Genomic DNA, 24,505 nt, shown 5'->3' on the forward strand with positions numbered 1-24,505 from the left:
GAAATTGTCCCATTTATGATGAAATGTTATTATGATGATAGGTTATCTTGGAACTAAAGACCTATTTTACGTAGTATGATGATGGAATTGTCACCTTTCCGTTAAAATTGTATTATGTTGATTTTTCATCTTTTAACTTAATGATAATGACCTTTACTCTGTCTATGATATTTTTACTGTTATTAGGAATTTGTTTGTTTATGATTTTTCATACTGTAAATTAAGACGTATTTTACATAATGTGGTGAATAAAAATTCACGGATATGAGAGAATGTTATGCTTATCATAGTTCTTCTTGGAACTATAAATGTATTTTATATAATGTGGTGATGAAATTGTCAAATTTATGATGACATTGTATTTTGATGATAGTTCTTCTTGGAACTATAAACGTATTTTATGTAGTACGGTGATGAAATTGTCCAATTTACGATAAAATTTTATTATGATGATAGTTCATCTTGTAACTAACAGACGTATTTCATGTAATATGATGATGAAATTGTCCCATTTATGATGAAATTTTATTATGATGATAGTTCATCTTGGAACTAAAAACGTATTTCATGTAATATGATGATGAAATTGTCCCATTTATGATGAAATTTTATTATGATGATAGTTCATCTTGGAACTATAAAGACATATTTTATGTAAGATGGTGATGGAGTTGTCCCATTTATGATAAAATTCTATTATGATGATAGTTCATTCTGGAACTAACTGCGTATTTCAGTTAATATGATGATGGAGTTTTCCAATTTATGATGAAGTTTTATTATGTTGATTGTTCATCTTGGAACTAACAACGTATTTTACGTAAGATTATGAATGAGGTGTCAAAATTACTATAAAATGTTTTTATTATTATTTGTAATCCTTTAACTAAATGATAATATCATGTACGTATATTTTTAAGTTTTTAACTTTATAATGGAGAGGTTGTTTTTTTTGTTATAATACATTTAATCAAAAAGTATTTTATATCATATGGTGATGATATTTTCACATGTATGATAACGTGTTATGTTGATGATAGTTCATCTTGTAACTAAAAACGTATTTTATGTAATATGGTGATGAAATTTTTACAGTTACTATAAAATGTTATGTTGATGATAGTTCATCTTGTAACTAAAAACGTATTTTATGTAATATGGTGATGAAATTTTCAAAGTTATTATAAAATGTTATTATGATGATAGTTCATCTTGTAACTAACAACGTATTTCATGTAATATGATGATTAAATTTTTACATTTATGATGACATGGTTTGTTGATGAGATGTCATCTTTTAACTAAAGACGTATTTTATATAGTATGATGATGAAGATTTCACCTTTCCTATATTATGTTTTTATGTTTATTTTTCATCCTTTAAATTAATGATAAGATCATTTACTATGATTTTTAAGTATTCAAAGTAATGAGGGAGTTTTTTTTTGATTATTGTTCATCCTGGAACTAAAAACGTATTTTATTTAATATGATGATGAAATTGTCCCATTTATGATGAAATTGTATGATGATGATAGCTCTTCTTGGAACTATCGACATATTTCATGTAATATGATGATGAATTTGTCCAATGTATGATCAAATTGTATTATGATTTGCGCTCATATAGTAATTATCGATAAATTTCTCATAATGTTATGCAGTCCTAGTCCCATTTATGATGAAATTGTTAATTCCGATTGTTTTACTTCTGTCCACAAAATTATGTTTCGCAATCAAATAGAACCTTTGATAATACCCTACCTGGAAAGCGATTAGCCTTTAAGAGTGCTTTACATAAGATGAAATTGTGAAATGCCATTTAGTCTTGTATTTTTATTCAGTTACCCTTTTACCGTTAATCTTAAAGGGTCATCTTATTTTAGTTTTGCTTTTGTTTTAAGGTTTGGTTTTTATATTTTATCAGTATTATTTTCAACTGAGAACGGTCAAGCGGAGGTCTTTACCGAAATATTTGCATAATTTTGTTACTGGCTGTTATTGTCCTCGTTTCCCTTCTTTTCAATTTTTTGTTTTGCGACAATATACTAATTTATGATGTAGTCAGCTAATTTATGAAGAATAGAAATGATAAATATTCTTTTTTAAGGTTTTAAAAAGGAGTTTTTTGCCTCTCAATATCTATTTTTCTATATAAAAAACTTTTCTATTTTACACTTTGACAAATCGACGAATTACGGAGGAACGAACTTTTAGAATACAATAATTAGAATTGGCTTCTCGCCTTAGGAAAAAATTGTCAATATAAGAAACGTTTTTCAAACTAAGAAGCAAAAGAAAAAAACTGCATCAAAATTATAAATGCCGTGTTCTCCCCTTGTTATTGCACCCTAGTCTTGAGAAGACGTCTTATTTAAGGGGTACTACCATTTCGACTAACTAGACGTCATAACATCTAAAAGGAAAATCCGTCACAACCACTAACAGTCATAACATCTAAAAAAATTTATAAGTTTATATAATATTAATAAGTATATAACAGTTTAGAAACAAATTTCGGCTATATATTTGCACATCAGGGGGGGGGGGGTAAAGCATAGCATATATTAAATACGTAACCTAACCTAACCTAGGTACGTTTTCCCCCTTAAACCCCCCAAAACTAAAGTTTTAAAATTTTAGATGTTATGACGGTTAGTGGTTCTGACGGATTTTTTTGTCGATTTTATGACGGATTTTGTAGACGAAATGACATTAGTGCTCCTGACGGTTAGATGTTATGACGCCTTCCCCTTATTAACATACGTTTTTTTCTAGTTGTAATCAATGAGGTATTAGGTCACATGTTATTTATTTTTCATTGAGACTTTTGTGCGTAAACAGGTTCATTATTTTGCAACTTTTCTATATTTTAACTTTGAAAACTAAAACGTGAGTCATATTGTATCATCGTTGTCGAAAATTAAAATTGGTAGTCAAAATACCCGAAGTGCAAACGTTCATCAAAAAAAGAAAAGTGAGAGAGAAAAAATGCAAACGAGTGCGCTTAGTAATGAAGTTGAGTAATGAGATTAAGCAAAGATCTGTACTGTTGCCATTGAGAGTAAAAAATCTTATTTTAAATAGTTAGTATCAGTAGCGCCCAGCTGACCATTAATCTGAAAATGCTTTGCTACGAGTAGCGGCTTTTCCAGAGTACCTTTAAAATCAGAGTCAGTTTGTTTTCGTATGCCGACAAGAGAGTATATGTTTTTTATGTTTAATTCCAGAATTCTAAAAGTTAGTGAGTATATCTCAGTATAGAGATTACATACATTCGGTACATCATAGGCAGCGCAATCGTGCTGCCTAATTAAAGAATAATGTTGACCCAATGTGTTTGTTTTTTCTTAGACAAGGGCGTCTCGAAGGAGTTGTCATAGAAATTTCGAAAAGAGCTCATTCGATTGGAAATTGAAATGGCTAGTGCCATTTTTAATAGTCGGAAGTGATTGGAAGGCAACTAACACCCCTTCCACGCCAACCATTTCTAACCCCTATGCTTTTTAAAAGCCAAAATATAATTTGTACTTTACGAAAAAAATTCTTTTAAATGTTTTCACTTTCATAGCTTTAAGAAATCCAAAATTAATTAAGAATTTAAGGAATAAATATGAGCATATATATATATATATTAAACTGGCAATGCATATTTTTTTTCAGTAATTTCATTTGAATTTTTTTCAGTAAAGTACAAATTATATTCTGGCGTTTAGAAAGCATAGGGTTTAGAACCCTACTCAGATTAATTTCTGATGGTTTTGAGCTTGACTTATTTTAATTTCTGTTTGTTTTAAGTTCCATTGATTTATTGATACTGATTTGTGGTAGTTGTATGCTTGGAAGATTATTTGATTCTATTTTTGTTCATTTTTGGTTTAATGGAGTTCTTTACTTTTTTTTTTGAAAAACTTATTATGTGCAAAAAGTTTTTTGATTAATTTCAATAAAAGGTGGAAAATTGTATACGCAGTTTGCCGGTGTATTTTGCCTCACAGCTGACAGATCAGGTTGAAACTTTCTGGAAAAGTTTTTTTGTGGGAGGTGGGAGGTTTAAGGGAATTACTTCGTGTTTGGGGGAAGGAAGGCATGTCTTTTTTCTACATAAAAAAAAGTTTCTGCTTATTTATGCCTGTTTTCTGACGGGCTTGCATCGTCAATAACAGAATTTTTTTTTATCAATTTTTCAGAGACTGTCCCTAGATTTAAAAATTTTGTAACTTGTCCATATTTATTTTTAGCCTCAAACGGCGTTGGAGCTCCTTCATGGCAAGCCTGGATTTGATGGTTTCAGAAGGTTACTCGTCGCCTATGGCTGTCCTTTTGATGTTAAAGATGAAGCGAATGCGTTATTTAGACAAGCTAATAGATCATTAAAGGGAATATGTCGAAACATAATTCGAAAAGAGATTGGTCATTTTAGAGTCTTTGACAAAGTGAATACGTTGCACATACCTTTAACCTTAAAGTATTATTTAGTGTATGAGGAGCTGGTGAGGCATTTTGCGCCAGATAACTGGGTTCCAATCATTTTGAGTACAAAAGCGTAGGGATGTTTTCAGGGACGTATCCAGGTTTTTTTTCGGGGGGGAGGGTCTCACAAAAAACAAGCTTTTAAAAACACATGGAAAATTTGTTTTTATTCATTTTTGTTACGTTTCTACGAGTTGAACAAACATTTGGGAGGGGGCTCAAACCCCCTAACCCCCCTCCCCTTGATACGGCCTTGGATGTTTTTTATGTGCCTTTGTTTTTTGTTAGCAGTTAGACCTTTCTTAATTCTATTTCTGTGCCTAGATGGGAGACATCTGCGTAAAAGGGGGCGGGGCTGTAGTCCTGACCAAGAATTTTAATATTTTAGGATTTGATCCTATAATTTGAATAGCTTCTGGTTGTTTGATAAGATTGATCCCTCACTGAAATTCCTCTAGCCCAGTGTAAGCGAATTTTTTCCCCATACTTGCCTATTTAAAAAAAAGGGAAATTTTTATACAAAAGCTTTAATACTCTGCCACCAAAACCAAATTGGGATTTGGCCAATTTGCTATGTTTCTAGTGTATTTGTTAATTTAGGGAAATCACTTAATGTCAGACGAGTTTCGTATGGAAGCATAATCCGACATTATGAATTAACTCCACGGCAAAAGCTTTTCATCTTTGTGTACTTAAGTTATCTTTTTAGAGTAATCCTTAGCCTTTGTAATCTTTAGGGGTAATTCTTTTTTTTTTTTTTTTTGAAAAAAAGGAAAAAAAGGTCATTTGACGGATAGCCGGGCTTGGTCTTAGTATAAAGTTTTATGCCGAATTTTTAGACCGTTTTAGACTAATTTCTCAGGAGATGAAAGACACATTTTCTGTTAGCCTATAGTATTAATGATAGCCAGTCATTTGACAGATAGGTTGGCGTGGTCTTAGAATAAAGTCTTACGAGTAATATATTTGGTAACCTACATTTGCATTCTTAAAAATAGATTTGAGCTAAATGCTTTAATGTTTGTTTCAAAAATAATGTATATGGTAAGGGTTCAAGAATTCAAATGGTTGATTTAAAGTGGTTATTTCATCCATTAAGATAACGACAGATAAATATGGTGATCTTCTTCATCTTGATATGCAATTATTTCACGCCCAACGAATCCATCATATGACTTTGGTGTTTGCATCATGTTATTCAGAATTTGTATAACGTCATGGCTATTGAGGCTGTTCAGAGGACGAAATGAGTCGGAAGATTCGCATTTGTTCGTCTGGGTTTTGTAACGATTTTAGTGATGTCTGGTGATTATAAGTGATAAGTGGTTTAGAAAATGTTTATTATGTTTAAAAAAATATATACATCGGTTAAACTCTTGATAGTTTACTAAACGCTGTCAGATTTTTTCGTTGTTTTTTTTGAATCTGTGACAGTAATTTTGTTCATTTATTTCGACGACGTTGATAAGTTTATGTAAACAGTGATAATGATTATATTTTTTCAAGGGTATATTTTTGATTATTTTAATAATTAATTAGGTTTCTTGACATTTAAATCTTAGTTTTTTTAATGTACTTTTTAGAACATACATTACAGAGTCAGCTATCTCAATCACATAAAGGCTATTTCAGCCGGGCGATAGCCCTCCTTATGAGGTGGCAACATCGTCGGTTGATTTTGCTTCTGATATTTTTTTTTGTGTCACTCTTAGCTTTCATTTGATGAACTCGCTTTTCAATATTATCCAACGTAAAACTTTAGTAAAGTCCGTTTTAAGATTGAAACATGAGCGAATTGAAGCCATAATAAACATACAAGTTTAGGACCAGCATGCATTACCAAAAATAGGCAGGACGTTGCCAGGAATTGTACTGACAACATAATATATTTTATACCTTTTTCTTTTTCTTAATTATAACAGTAAAACGTGAATTCCTGTCTAAATTTCCAGGAATTCATCAGTGCATTTTTAAATTAATCAAAAAGGAAACTTTCCAAAAAAGGAGTATTTCAAAGAAAAGTAAAGAGCCATATCAAACTTAAGACCAGCAGAAATAAAGACCTATCATAGTTCGTGACCTTTATGTCGATAGGCTTTTGCCAGGTTTTAGGCTTAACGTGGGTATTTTTTGGATCTCCGTTTGAGGTAATCTACTGATGCTTTTCTTTATGGTAAGTTAAACTTATGGTAGCTTATTATAGGTATGCCATGGTGGGTTAATCTACTGCAGTGGCGTAATTTAATCAAAATCCTTGGGGGGGGGGGGTAGGAGCCAATTTTCTGACAGTGAAATAAACCTGACAGTAAAAAATAAGCGATGGAGCACCATAAGGGTAAATTTATACTAAATAAAACTAGGCAATTGGGAGGCAGTTATCCTTAGGGATATACAGAATAGTCCAAAGGGAGACACGAATATTGGCCAGGAAAAAAAAACAACAATACTGTTTTATAATATTTGTCGAACATTGACTGAAAAAAAAACAAATGACTGAGGATTGTCATTTAAATATATATATGCTGATATTTATTCCTTAGAGTTTTAATAGTTTTTTTATCTGTTAAAGCAAAAAAAGTTAAAACATATTAAATGTATTTTGTTTTCAGTAAAGTGCAAATTATGTTCTGGACTTAAGAAGGCATAGAGGTTATCAGCCCTATTCATGTTAATTTTTGCTCGTTTTGAGTTTGATTCTTTTATTTATTGCTATTACTATTCGTTTTGAGTTTCATTTATTCATTGATAGTGATTTGTGGTAGTTTTACGCTTGGGAGGTTATTTGACTTTATTTCTGCTCATTTTTGGCTTATTGAAGCTCTTTACTTTTCTTTGAAAAACTTTTATTGTGGAAATAGTTTTTTTTTTAATTAATTGCTATTCGTTGTTATTGACATAATCATTTTCAACGAATTTTTTTATATCTTTTCGATTTTTTTTTCTATAGGTACCCATAGTTTGGCTTACTATTTGTTTGTTGAAGAAAGTTTTTCAACAATTTTCCATCCTGACACACATAGTACTGTTTAATTTAAGTTTATACGTCCTCAAGCTGACCTCAAAAATAAAACTTAGATACACTTACACTCTTTGGATTTATTTATATTGTAGGAGTATAAGTGGTAATGGTAGGAGCTCCAAAAGTTTCAAATGAATACCAAAAGTGTCAAAAATTAAAGCACAATGGGCTAATTACATAATTGGGCATGGGCATAATTGGGCAATGTGCACAATTTGTCTGTGTGGATGCTTGAATTATGCAGGCGTATCTTAGTTTTGACAAGATTTTGAAGAAACTAAATTTCAGCAGTAGGGGGGGGGGAACTGAAGTCTGATGGGAGGGGCAGTTTCTCCCTGCCCCATAGCAAATTACGCCCCTGATGCTTTTCTTTGTGGTTAGTTAAACCTATAGTAGCTTATTGTAGGTACGCCATAATAGGTTATATGGTTATAGTAAATTTATATGTTGGGTTCACATCTTACGGTAGGTTCAAACACACATAGAAAAGACCTCCGAAGAACATAAAATGAATTCTTTTTTCCTCCTGAATCCATCTTAGGCCTGCGAAGATTAAATGCGCCAGCCATTTAAACATTTGCCTCTCAAATACTTGGACTATCTGTCTTGGCTTTTCTCTGTCTACAATTGGCCATGTTTTTATGCAACCTATGGAACCTACTGCAAAATACTTGATAACTATAATTCAAGTTACCCGTGACCCAGCCATTTAAACATTTGCCTCTCAAATAATTGGACTATCGGTCTTGGCTTTTCTCTGTCTACAATTAGCCATGTCTTGATGCAACCTATTCAACCTACTGAAAAATACTTGATAACTTTATTTCAAAGTCAACGGACTGAAACCTGAAAACCTTTGTTTTCTTAAAAAACATTAGATTTTTGGTGTTTCAAAATATGAAGTTTTTAGGGTGGTATCAAATTTCCATCAGTGTTTCCACATTGAACCGTGAAAATAAACAAGCAAAACTAATTAATTAAATTCGGTGGCACTTTCGTTTTTTATAAGTTCAGACGTTAATAGTCTTTTTATTTCAAAAGACAACCACACCTTCCAAGGAAACCTACACCTTACGCTGTTTTGTGCCATTTTTTTTTCTTTTTAGCATATCTTTTGTTGATTTGTCGCCATGTTTTTCTCTGTTTTGTTTGCACCCGCTACTTCCGAAAACTGCATAAATGCTAGAAGTGTTTTTCTAATTAAAATTGGAATTCCTTTAGATATATATGATTATGTAAATTTCCACTTAACCAATTCAAACAATCAGATTTCATGTTCACTGCCCTTTATATTTTAAAATACAGGCTGCAAAATAATTTCTTTAACAGTTTGCGACTGTGTTTTTTTTTGTTTTTTTAGCACACTGAGATTTTTCCCTCAATTTTTGAAGCTTCGCCCGATTTATCAGTCAATTCATTTTTTCAGTATATTTTTTTATTCTCAATGCATCTAGTTATAGGTTGAACAAAGTTTGTGCTTTATAGCTTCGCTTGAAGGAAAGATAAATCCAAACACTGAAAACGGGTTTCTCCAACCAGTAAGAACGGCTACTTTGCCCGGTATAAGACTGGAAACTTGTCTGTAGCGATTAAAATGGTGCTATGCGATATTTTTTGCCAGATTGAGATTTGTATCCTTATGCCCGGACTCATATGGGTTTTTCGTTCTGTTCACACTGCCTCACTAAAGGTGGGTAAGAATGTGAAGTCGATTCAAATTGGTAGATTATTTTTAGCGACCAATCATAGATCATTTTAAATTCTTACGGTAAGTGTTTTACTTTACGAAACAGCAATTTGTATCCGGCATTAATTCTAAACTAAGCTTATTATGTCAATTTGTTCAGTTCGTTTTTAGGTATCTTGTTTGCTACTTTACATGCTTGGTAACTTTTTTGTCCAAAATACATTATATCCTCTTCCGATCCTTGTCAAAATATTTAGAAATGAAGCTTTTAATATACAAATGGTTTTTTCATATCTTTGGTTCAAAAATAAAATATTTCTTGTTGTTTGTTAATTAAACGAAACACACTCAAGAATTACGCTTAGGTTAGATCTCAGAAAACCTGTTTCATAACCACGAAGACAAATGACGGGTGATAAAATGCATTGAACTTGTATAATTTGGGCTATACATTTGCACATTAGGGGGGCGGGTATGGTTAGGTTAGGGGCGCTGACCAAATACTTTACCCCCTCACTCGCCCTAATCTGTAAATATATAGCTCAAATTATATTGTTACATAAACTAAAGGTTGTATTTCATTAGGATTAACCTAATTTCACTTCTTGGGTGTGTTTCGTTTAATTAAAAAGCACCTTTTTCTTTAACTGGCAGCTAAAACGGTAAAAAAAAACCATTTTTTTAATCGATGCAAAGAGAATTATCGTCACTCAACCTCTCCTGCCTGGCAGAAGCTCATAGAGGAGTTACATGAACGGACTAGTAAAACAAGAGGCCCTAAAACGATATTTAAGGATGGATAGCATTTCAAGTAAATTAGATAATATTCGGTGATTGTGTAGATATTTTCTAAAATCACCCTAAAAAATCCTGTCTCGCACCATCAGAGATGCGTGTAATCTTTCCTGAGAACCTTGATATACAGTATGCCAATGAAATGTTATTAAAGTAAACTATTTACGACAACTTACGAATGTATATAAGGGTGTCTCTTAGGCTCAATATTATCCTATGGCATTTAAGCGAAACACAATTTAGGTTTTGTAAGAATCCCGTCCGGACGAAGCTAAAAATATACCTTTGGGCCAGTCTTGACTCTGATTATTCAACTATATAAATTACGCTTGAGGTTTATTGGCGGTAGGCATGCGGTAGCACAGACTATGAAAAGGCGTCTAGAAACTATGGAATGTCTGTTAAAGCCTGCCTATCGTAAGATAAAGGCCTTTTCTGGCAAAAAAAATTGTCGATCAACAATGGCGAAAAAACATTATCTTTATCAACAATAATTTTCGCGAGAACACAAATTCTATTACTGTTGGGTATAAACGGTGATGTTTTCAAATCAATTGAACATTGTTTTACTATTTTTGACTAAACTCATGTCTACTTTTTGATCTAATTCTGAAAGTTAAGTTAAATATAACAAAATTTCTTGAGTGCCCTTTGGAGGGAAAGCAGTGGGTAATTAAAAAAAATACCTTCTCATGCCTCATTTTAGTTAAGGGATTAACTTTTTTTCTCTTCTAAAATTTTAAGAACAAAAAAATTTCCCCCATGATATTCATCCTTGAAATTCCCCGCTTAAATTTTACCAACAAGTTTGACAAACAATATTTTCAGTTGTGGACGTTTTCATCCATAATGTCATAAGAAAAGGCCTTAGATTTAGCTAAGAAATTGATATGGTCTTGCGCTACAGCGTTACAATCGTCACGGTGATGCAAAGAGTTGATAGTAGCATTAATAGCAGAAGCATTCCGTACTTCTGATTTGACCTGGGAATGAACAGTTTAAGCTAAGGTTTGACTTGGAGAAACATTTTTGATGTTGCAAAACGAAAATGGCAGTTGAATACCAGCTGTAATGTCTAAAGCGCTTTACTTATCTTAAATTAAGGATAGTTTTAGGTAGTTGTTTAGCTGACCGTAATGTAATGTCAAATAAGAGCTTTAATAAAATGTAGTTGAATCGAGCTAACCTGAAAAAAGGCCTAGATGGCTAAGCCATGTTTTTGATTGCTGATATGTTGCAGAATATTGTGCTTTTGGGTCACACATCTTGGGCCACGTGAAAACCCGGTTGTCCCCAAAATCCATTGTGTCCCCAAACAGGATAGCAAGAGGAATTTCATGCAAGAGGTTAAAGGCGAAGCTTTAAACAGAATAGGGTGGAGTGTGCTCAGCTATGTCATGCTACCTGGTACTTATTATAATCGTTATTATAACAATTATTATTATAATTATTATATTATAACATGCTTATGCTTATTATAACACGTTATTATAATAATTATAATTGTTATATTTACAATTATAATTGTTATTCCTAATAATTTTTTAATTGTTTCCTTTAATTTACAAAATAAGAGTCCAAAAGGGATTCACAGAAAAATGGGGCTGTGAGCGAAAAATGCGATTTTTAACAATATGTTCTCGATTTCACATCGAATATTTCCTTTTTTTCTAGTTTGGGACAACAGGGAAAAAATTGTTAGTAAACAATTGTTATTATAAAAAATAACAATCATTTGTTAGCATAGAAATAATAAAACAAGAAAAATATTTCTCTCCCTCGCCTCCATTGTTTTAACGCAAACCCTAAGTGATTCTGACGATATCCCCATACATCCATATATATGGGATATCGTCATGGATGATTCTGACGATATCCCATATTTTATATCCCATACATCCATATATATGGGATATCGTCATGGATGATTCTGACGATATCCCATATTTTATATCCCATACATCCATATATATGGGATATCGTCACGGATGATTCTGACGATATCCCATATTTTATATCCCATACATCCATATATATGGGATATCGTCACGGATGATTCTGATGATATCCCATATTTTATATCCCATACATCCATATATATGGGATATCGTCATGGATGATTCTGACGATATCCCATATTTTATATCCCATACATCCATATATATGGGATATCGTCATGGATGATTCTGACGATATCCCATATATATATATGATATGTCGGCTCATATCCCATCCATATATATGGGATATCGTCATGGATGATTCTGACGATATCCCATATTTTATATCCCATACATCCATATATATGGGATATCGTCATGGATGATTCTGACGATATCCCATATTTTATATCCATACATCCATATATATGGGATATCGTCATGGATGATTCTGACGATATCCCATATTTTATATCCCATACATCCATATATGGGATATCGTCATGGATGATTCTGACGATATCCCATATTTTATATCCCATACATCCATATATATGGGATATCGTCATGGATGATTCTGACGATATCCCATATTTTATATCCCATACATCCAGATATATGGGATATCGTCATGGATGATTCTGACGATATCCCATATGTTATATCCCATGCATCCAGATAAATGGGATATCGTCATGGATGATTCTGACGATATCCCATATGTTATATCCCATACATCCATATATATGGGATATCGTCATGGATGATTCTGACGATATCCCATATTTTATATCCCATACATCCATATATATGGGATATCGTCAGGGATGATTCTGACGATATCCCATATTTTATATCCCATACATCCAGATATATGGGATATCGTCATGGATGATTCTGACGATATCCCATATTTTATATCCCATGAATCCATATATATGGGATATCGTCATGGATGATTCTGACGATATCACATATGTTATATCCACAGTACATCCAATATTTTTAGCTCCTTTTCCTTTAAGGCACTTTATGGACATCCCCCATTTAGGAGAAGTATAGTTCCTGTTACGGAAAAGCCAATCAGCCTCGTGAAGGAATCAGTCAAAACAGGGATTCACAGAGAAGCGGGGCTGTGAGCGAAAAATTACGATTTTCATCAAGAATATGTTCATAATTTCGCGTCGAATATTCTTTCTTTTTTCTACTTCAAGACAACAGGAAAAATTTTTTAGTAAATTTATTTTATGGAAGCGTCTTTTTCAAACAGTTCGTGGTAGCGAAGTGTAAGTAAGGAGCGACGTGGCTAAATTGTAACCGAAACTCTTAAAATCGGGTGTTGACCGCTCCTCAACACCTCGCTCTTTACGCTAAAATCTGATTTTTGTCCTAATTCTTTAAGAGCGACTCCTGAAACACAAGGGTCGTTTAATTAGAACAATAAGAAGCGTTGCTAAAAGTACTAAAAAACTTTAGCGTAAAGAGCGAGGTAACGAGGAGGGGGCGACCCCTCTCATATACGTAATAATTTCTGTTCGTTTTGAGTTTTAATGTTGCTCCTTACTTTCAGTTGAAACAAATTGTTTTTTTTTTATATTTAATTTCTATAGAAGCTGTTTTTCAATTTTTATATTTTTACAACTTTGCTGTATAATAGGTTTTTGTGAAGGTTGTTTCTGGGATTCATTACAAAAATAAAAATCAACTAACTTCAGGGTTTTTTTTTAACATCGTTGGAATTACCAAAAAGACGTAAAATTACGGCTGTGCGAACAAAAGATGCCTCCCAGAATTTAATTGGAACAATAGGTCGTTTAATTAGAACAATAAGAAGCGTTGCTAAAACTACTGAAAAACTTTAGCGTGAAGAGCGAGGTAATGGGGAGGGGACAACCCCTCATATATACGTAATAATTTCTGTTCGTTTTGAGTTTTACTGTTGCTCCTTACTTTCAGTTGAAAAAAATTGTTTTTTTTATTTAATTTCTATAGAAGCTGTTTTTCAATTTTTATATTTTTACAACTTTGCTGTATATTAGGTTTGTGTATACGTTGTTTCTAGGATTCATTACTGAAAACAAAATCAACCAACTTCAGGTTTTTTTTGGAATAGCGTTGGATTTCGTAAAATTACGGCTGTGCGAACGAAAGATGCCTCCCAGAATTTACTGTGGGAGGATCAATGACGTGACTGAACCGTTTTATTTTGTTTTTTTTTTTTTTTTGGTCTCAACTTGTAAAAGCCACTTTTTCTGGTCTCAGCCTGAAAATGCACTGACATACACTCTGATCCTCTGTGGAAACTTAGTCGGAATTAACTACCATAAGTAGTATATAAGAATCTGCGCTTGATGATTTTATGAGATACAATGCTTCACATTACAGAGTATTGTAGTCAGGTGCAGACTTATTAGAATTAGCAATGCTTGACTTTCAAATAAAGCATGGCGTGTCCTAGGTTCAATTCCTGAAAAATCTTTTTCAGGAAGAACCTGCAAACCATTTTATTACAGAAGAAGTATTGAAAAAGATTATGGTTTTCAAGAAAACATTTAACCTTATTTCTCTGGCGCTGTGTTTTGATGTGACCTACCTGATGCAAAAATCTAAAACTCAACTTTGGATTTTTAAACTCAACACACAAGTACTTGTCCAATAAGAGAGTCATACTTACACCCACCATTATACCCGTGCCATTTAAACATTTTTGTCTCTCAATTACTCGGACTATATGTCTTGGCTTTTTCCTGCAATAAACCATGTCTTGATGCCTACGCAAAATAACCATCAATGTATCAAGACAAATAATCCATTTTTCAAAATAAAGGTACTGATTATTTTCTTTGAAATGAATCCTTTTTTTGCTACATTTATTAATATAAATTTATTGAACACCAATGTTTCGTTTGTGTTTAGATGCTTTTCAAAACATAATTTTCAATAAAGTATGCCAAGTTGTAATGGCTATTGCAGCAAAATTGTGCGTAACGTCAACTAATATCCGCTTTGATTAAAGACCTGGTAATACCTGCTGTAACGAGAATTCAACATTGATAGCGTTCAAAAGCAAATTTATTTCCTCAGCTAAAAAAAACAACAAACAAATAAACAGAGAAAACAAATAAGTGGAGAGACGAAACTCTTGTTCGCCGAAGATAATAGAGAATCTAGAATATGGAAGATTCAATATAACCGAACGAGAGTACAATATAACCAATATTAAACAACGATAAAACAACCGCCAAGATTATATATAATAAGATTTGAAACTGTCTCTATGTTAAAAAAGGCCCCGGTCATGCGACGTATAATTTTCGTTCCGTTTTGTCAATTATGCCATATGAAGATATTTAGCTAATTAAAACAACTTTTCTATGCAAAATTTACGAATACGAAGTGGAAAAATGGGTGTTTTTATTTAAAAACATTTTGAACCTGAAAATTAAGTTTATTTCCATGAAAGTGTTTTTTTTTGTTTTTTTTACTTTGATTTTAAGCCTAATAGCTTAATAGGTTAGTAAAATGTTGTAACAGTTTTCAGAATATAACAACTTTTTTTTATTGAAAATCAACACACATTATGTTCAAAAATTTTATAATAAACTGTACTTAAAAATATAAGTAATCAAAACCGTATGTATTCCATAAAATCAGTATTTGCTTCGTTTTAAGTTTAACGTCCAGTTTTAGAGTTGTTGTCTGACAACGCTGACGCCAAACACGCGTTTGTATCGTAAATGTTTGCAAATGGTTAGTTTTATTTACGTAACAAAAATATTTAGCAAACATTTTTTTTGAGCAAAATACCAGTTTACTAGCGTTTTTTATTATTTCATTTTACTCCGCTATTTACCAGTTTCGCAGTGAGGAGCTGAACTAGATGGGAATAAAATGTGTTTTTTTTTTTTCAATTCCATTTCGCCATCTCATTGTATATAATCTTTGAGAAAAATATTCGCTTGAAATGTTCACAATTAAAACTGGTCACAATCAAACACTGACACATGGAAGACTGAAAACCTTTTATGCGCAAGATACAGAACCTCATGTAAAAGGCCAATTTAGGCTTCCTCCTCAATTGGTTTTTCCTAGGCATAGGTGCACAGAATTTCAACCCTTGGGAGGGGGTTAAATGGTTTTTATGAAAGGGAGAAGGATCTCATAGGATAGTCACTTGGGGAGGCCCCAAATCTCTTAACACAGGTATTTTCATGGTATAGTAGCTGTCTATAATACAGAGTTGCTGTTACTTTTTATGCTTTCTTAATCATGAAAGAAAAATGAGCATGTGGTTGTTTCTGTTCAAATTCTGCGTTCATTTGGGCTCAAATCAAACCAGACTGTGAAATCAATATAGAAAAAAATCCTGAAGTTTTGGAACAAATTACAGCAAAACATGACCTATACATTTACTAAAAAAAGGAAGAAAGAAAAGGAAAATAGAAACAATTTTTTCTTTAGATTTAACGAACTGAACTAGATTTATGCAAATTTTCAAAAATCTGAGCAAACATTCAAATTTAGAAGTTTTCGCAGAACATAAACAAAAGTTTAAATACAGGGCTGGAGTTCATTAAATTATGGGAATAATAAAAAAACTCGAAAAGGCAATCCCTATGTGTTGCTTGTCATCACCAAAGATAAAACAGAAACACAAAATTAAATATTTCTCTATTAAAATAAGGAAGACCGGTGCTTAACATGAACTAACTTTTTAAGTTTAAGTCATTTTTATAGGAACCCAACACTTGCGTAGTAAACAAGTTCAAAACAGAGGGAGAAACAGAGTTCAACAGGGAGTAAACAAGTTCAAAAATTAAAATTTATGTTGCCAGTGCATGTTTTTGGTACTTTTTTTCTGTAGTCCTACGCTTTTAATTTTAATTACTTTAATTTTAATTAAAGATGACAGTTTTAGAACCATTTGATAGCCGACTACTACTACTACTAAAAATCCACTTCTGCTGAGTTTATGGAATTTGCTTGGCATTTTCTTTTTGTTATTAAAAATGAAAAATGGAAAGATACGAAAAATATACATTTTTTTGTTAAAGCAACTTCAGATAATTTTTTTTTTACTGAGAATAAAATTCGATCTGAGATTTACCAAGCGACACCGACCAGGCAACGTTATTGTGTGAATTCCATTTGCTCTTTGTAACCAAAAGAACTTTTTTTTTGTCTTTTTAGAAAATTTATCAAGAGAAAATTTCAAGGAAATCTTTTTAGAAAAGGAGAAAAAGACTTTGATTAAGGTAATGTACCTGTTACAGCACGCTAGCATTTGACCAATACTGTCTTATCGGCGTTCTACCCACAAGGATAGGAAAAAGAATAGAAACCAGCAAGGCCGTATCCGGGGGGTACGGGGTTTGAATACCCTCATGAAATTATTGTCCGACCCGTAGAAAAGTAGCAAAAATACATTTAAGCTAATTTTTGATGCGTTTCAGCTCGGATACAAAACAGAAGTCAATCGACAGCTCCAGAATCCGTCATTAGAGTTGACCTTCAGGTGCTAAATTCAAGGTTTTCTACTGTTTCCCCTTTGAACAGTCGTTAATATATGAAAATATCACAGGCTTCAGGTAGATGACGTGCACCGTAAGCTACCAAACCTGTTTTTTCATTGCCATAGCCCGGAAACGACCGTTTAGGATTGATTGTCAAGTAAAATATGATATTCTAAAATAAATCTTGTTTAGCTATCATTTAATAACAAACAATATAGTTCATTTAATTTCCACATTTTTAAGGAGGGCACAGAGTCCAAAAATTGGGATGGAGGAGGAACGTGCGTAGCTGTGTTGGTATCAGGTGGCTTGGTGCTGTGGTGAGTTGTTAGTAGTAGTAGTACTACAGGAGTCCAACCTCAGCCTCTTTCTTTAGGGGTATGGACTTGCCCCGTATTCTAGTCTATGGATTAACGACGCTTTCTGACTACAAAGGTCCTGGCGGCAGCTGGGATTGAACCCCGGGCCGTATATTGCCAAGCAGAGATCAATCCGCACTGCCACCATCACAGGCACTTGCCCCTAATATTATTTGCCTCTACACATTTAAAATTAACTTCTGCCCACATATAAATGATTTTCCGAGAATAACAAACACGATTAAGTAATATACAAAACATATATAGATAAAAATTAAGAGCTTCTTTTTCATTCAATAAGCTACAAAAACGAAAACAAAACTTTCTAGAGCCATCATAGAGTGAAAACTTTTTTTTTTACTAAAATAAGCTTCTAATATGTTTTAAGTAAAAATCAATCCCTTGTAAAATTAGCTAAGAGGCCAAGGCCTTAAACTCTTAAGAGAAACAAGATATTACCGATTGCGATTCAACGATTCTATTTCAGTTTATTTTAAGTGATGTTTAGGCGGTAGACTCTCTCTCGGTTTGAGTCAAAATTGAAAGTTAATCGAAGCTGAGTTAATCGAAGTTTTAAACAGGATACGAAATACGCGACTTAACCTCTTAGGATTTAATCCAATTATTCTGTAGTATTCATTAAAATACAATAAAGGGTGGACCCCAGTATGAGATGCTCACCAATAGCACTCTAGTATCCCGTTTCGTCCGCATAAAAAAATTGCAAAATATTTTTAAAACAATTTAATATTTTACAGCAAATCATTAGAAGAAAATTTTCTATTTTTTTTTCTTTAAAAAAAATCCACTTTTAATATTTTACTTGTATCACATGTCTTTGGTTAAATAAATAGAACCTATAAAGTTATAAAATGTGGTGATAGCAAGTAGAGAAAAATGAGGTGAGTGGGGGGGGGATAGGTATTAAATCCACTGCGACGCTGAATCGGAACAATGCCAAAAGAGTGAATGTCAAATGACAAAATGACACTGACAAAATGACAAATTACAATGACGTAATGTCCAATGACAGAACCTAAGAGGACTGTAGGAATTGATTTTGTATTTCGTTACCAACGTTATCTAGCAAGAAGCTTAAAGAGCCATCTGTGTTTAGTACTAAACTTGTTGAAGGCACTCCAGGATCTTCAATGTGTATCATTTTCTCTCTAACTAAAGGGACAGCGACTGTGTTGCCATCTTCGGTAGTTTGAAGAATAAATATTTCGCCAGAATCAATTTGGACAACCTAGAATTAAGAAAAACATAGAGAAAGTCGTGTAATATACAAAAATTATAAATAACTGAAAAAAAAATTAGTAACAATCCCAAGGTTTTCTGGGCTTTCCTTTGATAGACCTTGTCCTCAAGAACACAGTAGAGGCTATGGGAGAAAACGGTACAAAATGGGTAGATAAAACTTTCTTAGATCAAGATTATGAAGATAATTCAAGTATCTATACAAATGTTTACAAAATAAATTTTTGAGAATTAACAGAGCGAAAATAGGTTCAGAAATTAATGTTATAAAAACTAGGTGACTTAAACTAGGATGAACAGGTGATACCCCCCCAGCCACAATTTTTTTTTTTTTAATTCAAAAGAGTATGCAAGAAAGAGAGGATACGTCTTCAAAGTAAATTTTGGATAACGGAAACCGAAGCGACTACAATGATCAAATATTGCCCTGAACTGTGAGCGCTTCAAAAGGTTGAGAAACTGTATGTTTTAACTCTATCTAAGATAGACCCCATTTATCTAGACTTAAACTCTATTTTAACTAGATGCCTCTACTAGCATCTATTTGAGATATTCCTATATTATATTTGAAAATTCTATATTATACCTGACTTCCTGGCGGCGCGACAGAAGTAGCCCCAGAGGGATGAACAATGATCACTCTTCCTTCTTCGTCAGAGAAAACTTGAAATTCACCAGGTACCACTTCTTCGTCATCTTCATCAAAACGATCACTAAGTTTTTGAACCATTTCAGAACTAGATTCTTCGCACTTCACATCATTTACACCAACATCGCTTTCTGGCATTTCGCTATCAAAAACACGAGTAATGCCTAAGGTATTGGCAACATTGTCTATGCTTTTGAAATGTGACGTCACTGAAACAGGGTTGTCAACGTGACTAGCATGATTTGTAGGATTATTTATACTACTGTCAGGTTCAATACAACTAGGTTCTGGTTCATTTGGCAGTGATGATCCTTCAGTTGTGTCCCAACCAATATTGATTGGCTGAAATTGGTAAATATTAAAGATTATATTTAAATATAAACGTCACAGAGATACATAAAAAGTTCAAATAAATACTAAGGGAAGTTCCAAACTCTACAACCGAAAAAATAAACAAAAATATATAGAGCAAATGATCAGAGGTCTTTGGGCTATAACAGCCTCAAAACCAAATTTTCTATGTTTGATACCTTGCTAACCGGGATATAGCATGTCAAAGATCTCGGATCTGGTCACACAGCAGCAGGGCCATTCAAAGGAGGTGAGGGTAACCGGGAGAAGCTCCCCAGACACCGTGGCTTGTGCTTTTTATTTATGTTTGAGTCGAGAGGAGGAGGGTGCCGTAATTAATTTTGCCCCGGGCACCACCAACCCTGGGAAAGGTCCAGCCGAGGGGACACATTTTGTTAAGCAGTGCTGGTCCTGTAAGGGTATAATTAAATAAACTCGATTCAACTCAACCCCTGTAAATTAACCACCATTCAATTCACCCTATGCAACTCAACTCTTGTTTGTCTTACCCCTGTTTAATTCAACATCTTCAACTCAACCCCAATTCAATTCAACCCTATACAACTCAACGTCTATTCAAATCAACTCCCGGTTAATTCAAATCAACTCCCGGTTAATTCAAATCAACTCCCGGTTAATTCAAATCAACTCCATTCGATTCAACCCCGCTTAACACAACACTTGCAGAAATCTATGACTCTCCTATGAATAAGTTTTAACTAGCACTGATTAGGAATTCTAAATTTGCTTTGATTGCAGTTTCCAACTTATATTGCAACACTGTTTAACTTAAGCTCCCATCTGACGCTTTAATAATTTTTAGAAAATTTAAGCTTTAAGTAAAACCAAGAATTTTTGTGGCAATAGCTTTTTATATAAGGATTTAAGCTAAATAATATAAAACTAATTAGTTAAAAAACGCCAGCTTGACAATTAAAATTATTAAAACACAATAAATTTAAATCTCAAAGTGAGCGTGAAATATTTATTTTGTCCTGAAAAGAAAAATTTTACATGTGAATAATGTAAAAACATATTACATGTTTACAATACATTTTCTCTTTCTTCTGCTAGCCTTACCATCCCAGAAATGGTACTAAAAATGAACATTTTCGACGTCATAGGGTACTTTAAGGTAGCGTTGGTCAAGCCGAATTTATGAAATTGTCTAGATATGGAAATTAATTTTCAAACACTCTTAAATATCTCTCTACTTCCATTGCCCGATTGGCTATAGAATAAAAAGAGAACCATCACTGGTACATAGGCTAAAATATGATTTTCTTGGGTTTTTAAATTGGGGGGCTGAAAACCTCTGGTAACGGGTTTTAGACTTTAGTGATTCCGACAGTTTATCTTTCATTTTGATTTGACACCATTTTTGAGGGGCACCATGCTTTTTTCCAAAATGGCCACAAATTTAATACCGCAATAAAGTTTTACTATGAAGTTGAACTGAAATAATAGTTACTATTCCCGAATTAATATTAACGGCAAATTTTTCTTATTAGACATTGTTCAAAACTCGCTTTTAAGTTATCGGTTACTATGGGCCGTGGTTCGACCTTTACTAGATTATAGCTTTTTTGCAAGCATGGAATTCAAGCCAAGGTTAGCTTGAGAAAATCTTGGCATGTTAAGTAGGCTAGTTCACATTAAGCTGGTTGACTTGCTGGTGATCTCTCTCACAAGCTCTTTTAACCCTCCCCTACATTTTGAAATACCTAAAAGGATAAGTGCACAGAGGTTTATAATAAAAATAAATTTAGATGGTCTTAGTGGTTTTGTGTTCGATACTAGCACCAGTTTAAACTGTTAAAAGTTTCCAATAAGCTTTGACCAGGATCTTGAACAAAAACGTTTTAAAGGCCTTCATCAACAAGTTCATTCTTATGTTTTTGAAGGTTCTTTGATTAGGATCATGACCAGAAGCATCTTTGAAGACCTGCGTCAACAAGTTTATTCTTGTGTTTTTGAAGTCTCTCGGATCAGGATGACAACCAGAAACCCGTTTGAAGGCCTGCATCAACAAGTTCATTCTATGTTTTTGAAGGCTCTTTGATCAGGATCTCGACCAGAAACGTGTTTGAAGGCCTGCGTTAACAAGTTCATTCTTATTTTTTGAAGGGTCTTTGATCAAGATCAACAAGCGTCACAAGTTCGTTCTTACGTTTTTGAAGGCTCTTTGACAAGTGAAAAGTATCACGATCAGAAACGTCTTTAAAAGCCTGCGTCAACAAATTCCTGCTCATGTTTTTGATGGCTGTTTGATCAGGATCATGACGCGAAACGTCTTTGAAAGCCTGCATCAACAAGTTCATTCTTGTATTTTTTTTTCAGGCTCTTTGACTAGGGTCTTGACCAGAAACGTGTTTGAAGGCCTATGTCAACAAGTTCATTCTTATGTTTTTGAAGGCTCTTTGAAACGGATCACGACCAGAAACGTCTTTAAAGGCCTGCGTCAACTAGTTCAATCTTATGTTTTTGAAGGCTCTTTGATCAGGATGACGACCAGAAAAGTTTTTGAAGACCTGCGTCAACAAGTTAATTCTTATGTTTTTGGAGGCTCTTTGATCAGGATCTCAACCAGAAATGTATTTGAAGGTCTGCGTTAATAAGTTCATTCTTATGTTTCTTAAGGCTCTTTGATCAGGATCTCAACCAGAAATATATTTGAAGGTCTGCGTTAACAAGTTCATTCTTATGTTTCTTAAGGCTCTTTGATCAGGATCTTGACCAGAAACGTGTTTGAAGACCTGCGTCAACAGGTCCAATCTTATGTTTTTGAAGGCTCTTTGATCAGGATCTTAACCAGAAACGTGTTTGAAGGCCTACGGTAACAAGTTTATTCTTACGGTTTTGAAGGCTCTTTGACAAGCATCATGATCAGAAACGTCTTTAAACGCCTGCGTCAATAAATTCATGCTTATGTTTTTTAAGGTTCTTTTATCAGGATCACGACCACAAACGTCTTTGAAATCCCGCGTCGACAAGTTCATTCTTGTATTTTTGAAGGCTATTTGATCAGGATGATGAGCAAAAACTTTTTGAAGGCCTGCTTCAACAAGTTCATTCAAATGGTTTTGAAGGCTCTTTGATCAGAATCACGACCAGAAACGTTTTGAAGGCCTGCGTCAATAAGTTCATTTTTACGTTTTTGAAGGCCTGCGTCAACAATTTCATGCTTATACTTTTGAATGGTCGTTGATCAAGATCACGACCAGAAACTTCTTTGAAAGCCTGCGTCAACATGTTCATTATTATATTTTTGAAGGCTCTTTGATCAGAATCACGACCAGAAACGATTTTGAAGACCTGCGTCAACAAGACTTGTTCTAACGTTTTTGAATTGCCAGCTAAGCTAGAGCAAATAATGTAGTGAGTAATAAATCCAAAGTACTAGTGAAGTTTAAAAATTAAAACAGTACGTTATAAAGGATTTGATTAAAGTTGGGGTTTCAATTTATCCTTAAATATATTGATATACCTGAAATAAAAATAATCAATCATACCTACTCAAGAATGATAAAGAATTAGATGAAAAGAAGAAAACTTACTAAAGCGGAGTCATCATCTTCATTTTCACATTTGGATATAAAATCTGAATAAACACGTTTATAATAATTACTACTAGCCTCTTCATCAATAAAAGGAGGTATGTCCGACGGACTGGGGCGCATCTCGGAGTGCACACCGTTAATCCACAGCAAACCAGTATTCTCGTCTAAATGATGGAATTCGGACGGACCTTCGTAAAAAGAGTCCTAAAAAGAATAGAAAATGATGTTTATGACAAAGGATTCAGCATATAGAAATCATGTCAGAATTTAAGAATTATTTGATGTCAGTTGATTAGACTGGACTGGTCTAAGTCCCAGATTAGACTGGGGCCCAATGATGAACCTTAACTAAAGTCCTTGAGGATTTTCAGAGAGGTGACCAAGAGAATATTAAGACAGAGAAGAATATTAAGAGAATATAAAGACAGGAGAACATTAAGACAGGAAGGAATGTAGATAAGGCCTTGACTTTTCTCAACATCCATTCTTTTTCTGTCAGGCTTGCGCCCATTTTTTTATGCCAGTGATATAAAGGCCAATAGAGCATTGTATTTTTGTTACTGTAAATTCCTTTTATATCTGCCTCGTTGGTACAGAAACCGAAAAATTATTCGAGTATTTAATGCTACTTATATATTGACATCTTATAATAAGTTGGATGCCAAGCTAAATGAAGAGGCTCGCCTGCGGTTAGGTCCTTTTCATACTCTCGTACGATTATTTTGATTTGCATTATTGTTTTTGATATCTAATATTGATTTATATATGGTTTCCTTTTATTTTCTATTGTTAGTTGACTTTATTACAATGTTAGTAGGTCAAAAATAAATTATTATTACCAGAAAAATCGATGTAAACTGCTGATACACGAACTATAAATAAAACAACAGCAATTAAAT

The 24,505-nt window shown here is 33.4% G+C and overlaps 2 protein-coding genes across 2 annotated transcripts in view; one reads left to right on the plus strand and one right to left on the minus strand.

The window, feature by feature from the left end:
• Positions 1 to 6,732, plus strand: part of LOC148943229 (ankyrin repeat domain-containing protein 16-like) — a 61,395-nt gene extending 54,663 nt beyond the window's left edge. The window contains exon 6 of the mRNA XM_089101516.1: positions 4,242 to 6,732. Within this exon, the coding sequence (XP_088957642.1) occupies positions 4,242 to 4,550 (309 nt within the window). The 3' untranslated portion in view covers positions 4,551 to 6,732. The remainder of the gene's footprint in view (positions 1 to 4,241) is intronic.
• An 8,236-nt stretch (positions 6,733 to 14,968) lies between these two features.
• LOC148943230 (uncharacterized) overlaps positions 14,969 to 24,505 on the minus strand; it is a 46,367-nt gene continuing 36,830 nt past the window's right edge. The window contains exons 8-10 of the mRNA XM_089101552.1: positions 23,604 to 23,810; positions 19,633 to 20,037; positions 14,969 to 19,035 (exon numbers count right to left, since the gene is read on the minus strand). Of these exons, the coding sequence (XP_088957678.1) occupies positions 18,823 to 19,035; positions 19,633 to 20,037; positions 23,604 to 23,810 (825 nt within the window). The 3' untranslated portion in view covers positions 14,969 to 18,822. The remainder of the gene's footprint in view (positions 19,036 to 19,632; positions 20,038 to 23,603; positions 23,811 to 24,505) is intronic.

The sequence above is a fragment of the Artemia sp. Qi Xiang Cuo genome, chromosome 15 (assembly GCF_049724085.1).
Source record: "Artemia sp. Qi Xiang Cuo chromosome 15, ASM4972408v1, whole genome shotgun sequence".
Classification (NCBI taxonomy): domain Eukaryota; kingdom Metazoa; phylum Arthropoda; class Branchiopoda; order Anostraca; family Artemiidae; genus Artemia; species Artemia sp. Qi Xiang Cuo.